The sequence below is a fragment of the Haliotis asinina genome, unplaced genomic scaffold (genome assembly GCF_037392515.1).
Source record: "Haliotis asinina isolate JCU_RB_2024 unplaced genomic scaffold, JCU_Hal_asi_v2 scaffold_122, whole genome shotgun sequence".
NCBI classification, from domain to species: Eukaryota; Metazoa; Mollusca; class Gastropoda; order Lepetellida; family Haliotidae; genus Haliotis; species Haliotis asinina.
The window spans coordinates 7899-10710 of NW_027133986.1; the positions used below are offsets into that span (position 1 = coordinate 7899).

Genomic DNA, 2812 nt, shown 5'->3' on the forward strand with positions numbered 1-2812 from the left:
GACCCCATAAAAGGAGGGCCTATTAAATTTCAGGATGCAATAGATTTGTCCTGAGTGAGTCTGAGGTTACGCCGGAGGATTATCTCACAGGATATACGATATAGTGCACACTGCTTGCTGCACATTCTTGTCTTCTCCGTCCTCTTTCTTCTTCTTCTTTTTATCTCCTTCCTTTCTTTCCTTCTCTTCCTCTTCCCTCCTTCCTCTTCGTCCTCTTTCTCTCCTTACGCTTCTCTCCCTCCTCCTCTTCCCCTCCTCCTCTATCCCCTCCTCCTCTTACCCTCCTCCTCTATCCCCTCCTCTTCTTCTTCCTCCTCCTCTTTATCTCCTTCCTCTCTTTCCTTCTCTTCCTCTTCCCCTTCCTCTTCGTCCTCCTCTTTCTCTCCTCTATCCTCTCTTCTTCTTCCTCCTCCTCTTTATCTCCTTCCTCTCTTTCCTTCTCTTCCTCTTCCCTCCTTCCTCTTCGTCCTCTTTCTCTCCTCTATCCTCTCCTCTTCCCCTCCTCCTCTATCCCCTCCTCCTCTTCCCCTCCTCTTCTTCCCCTCCTCTTCGTTTTTCTCTTTCTCTCTATCCTCTATCCCTCCTCTTCTTCCCGTCCTCCTCTATCCTCTCCTTTTCTTCTCCTCCTCTTTCCCCTCCTTTTCTTCCCCACCTCTTTCTCTCCTTACGCTTCTTTCCCTCCTCCTCTATCCCCTCCTCTTCTTCCCCTCCTCTTCGTCCTCTTTCTCTCCTTACGCTTCGCTCCCTCCTCCTCTATCCCCTCTTCTTCCCCTCCTCTTCGTCCTTCTCCTTCTCTTGTTCCTCTTCTTGTTCTTTTGAAGAAAGAACAGCGTCTTAAACATAGGAATGTGGGGGCGCGTTCCCTTGTTTCCTTTCTTGGTCTGCCAGTACCTTTAATAACATTAAAGCAATTTCTGCACACAGGATGTCATGCCAAGAACAGAATACCGTCACTACAAGAGGTGTATTCAAAAGCCGCAATAATCCCCTGTGTCTTCAGCTAAATTATTCAATCTATTCCATTACGATTCATCAAAGAACGTGAACAGAGTTTCATATTATAATTTACGCCGCTTCGTACTTCTAAGTTCAATTTGAAACTGCACAACTGCCAAAAACTAATTATTCTAACCGTAGACCTAGTTCTTCCAACCGAATACGCAACGTGCATGTCTCTGTCGACCATTGAGAATCTTCTTGTAACCAGTAGCGATAATTGCCTTTTCAGTCTAGGGAGACTTCGAAACGCTGAACTAATCATTTGGAATGTCGGCTAAATCAGCCAGTTGTGGCCGAACTCAGGATCGCTGAAGTTCCAAGAGAACACGTTAGTTATGAAGGGAAGATTTTGTAACTGTTAACGCTTTATGGGTGTTCCGTTCTCGCCATCACGGTTGGCGAGGATTGCCGAGTGGAGGGGATAAAATCGGATTCTTCCGATTTGATTTTGGGAACACTTTTCGGAGATTTTGGTTTCCAAGTGATAATGGATAGTCGAAGCATCTCATAATGTCTCTGTACTGTGGATTTGTGGGTGTGGAGAAGGGAAGGCGATGACATTGACGTGAATTACTGCGCATGCGTTGAAACATATCACACTTTTAAATCAAGATAAATGACGCCCAACACTGACCCAGCAATCATGATCAATTTGTGTCATACCTGTTCTTCATTCGTAACTCCTCGTGTCATTCCGGTAAGCCGGATCGCGTTGTAGGTCACGGAAAGAGACGAGTAGTTACGAACGTCCCGGTCAAGCCTTCTCGAAGCGAACGGAAAGATACGAGTGATACCAAATGTTCAAAGATCGCGCTGTAAACATCGTCTTCGTGTTTTGCGTAACACAAACCCGTATTCCAGCATACTGATTCAAAACTGGACAATGGTTATCTGTCGGTATAACTAAAGGATTGTAAAAAGGCGATTCTTTTGCAGGTTTGGCAGTAATAGGCTCTCGCGTCTAGAGCAATACGCGTCATCAGTGATTTTATTTAATTAGTTTTTGTTAGCCATTGGCTACACTTCGTGCAGCAGCGTTTATTGCAAAGTTAAGTTGCGCAGACTGCTAAATATATCAGACACTTTGGGTTATTGTGGAAGAACACTCCGAGACATGTCTATTGCCAACTCACAACTGAATATAAGCTTTCAAACTGACGAAAAATATGTCTAAATTACCGAACAGGCTCCCGTATGTCGGATTCAAGAGCTCTCTGGGCTTGCTTCTTTACCTGAAAATTACGAGAGTTTTTCGTGTATTTTTTTCGGACGAATTCTTTCGCAGGCTGTTCGCAGGCTGTTCGCAGTTCAATGCAACTACAAAATAATATATATCCCTGATAGGGGCCCTTAGTTTACAGCGCATGAAGCGCATATGTATTACGTACGTGCTTGAAACAGAAGTTAGTACAGAGGTAACGTATCGCCCCATGACTGAGGAGTGAGTGAGTTTATTTTACGTTTTACGTTTAACAATATCATGGGAGTCACACAGTTTACCCATGTGTGGAATCGAAGCCGGGTCTTCATCGTGGCGAGCGAAAGCTTTAGGTTACACAACACCAAATGTTTTCCCATAGACTTCTATAGTAACCTTATATTTTTTAAAAAAATATCCAGGCTATCAACAGCCATTCCATGTACACATGGGCACAGTCTGGCCTCTAAACTACAATAAAACACAAGTTGTGGCCAACTTGTCCGGCACATTTGCCAAGCACAGGAAGCGGAACACATCAACCCCCAGCTCCGCACCGAATGTCACCTACTTCAAAATATATGTACACACATAAGCATAACCCATGGTGATAAA

The 2812-nt window shown here is 44.5% G+C and overlaps 1 protein-coding gene across 1 annotated transcript; it reads right to left on the reverse strand.

Moving 5' to 3' along the window:
* Positions 1-289: 289 nt before the first annotated feature.
* Positions 290-2231, reverse strand: LOC137271367 (octapeptide-repeat protein T2-like; the record flags this gene model as incomplete). Its single annotated transcript, XM_067803989.1, has 3 exons — positions 290-455; positions 669-812; positions 2179-2231. Coding segments are annotated over 3 exons (363 nt in total), but the record flags the coding sequence as incomplete, so codon positions are not given.
* Positions 2232-2812: the final 581 nt, after the last annotated feature.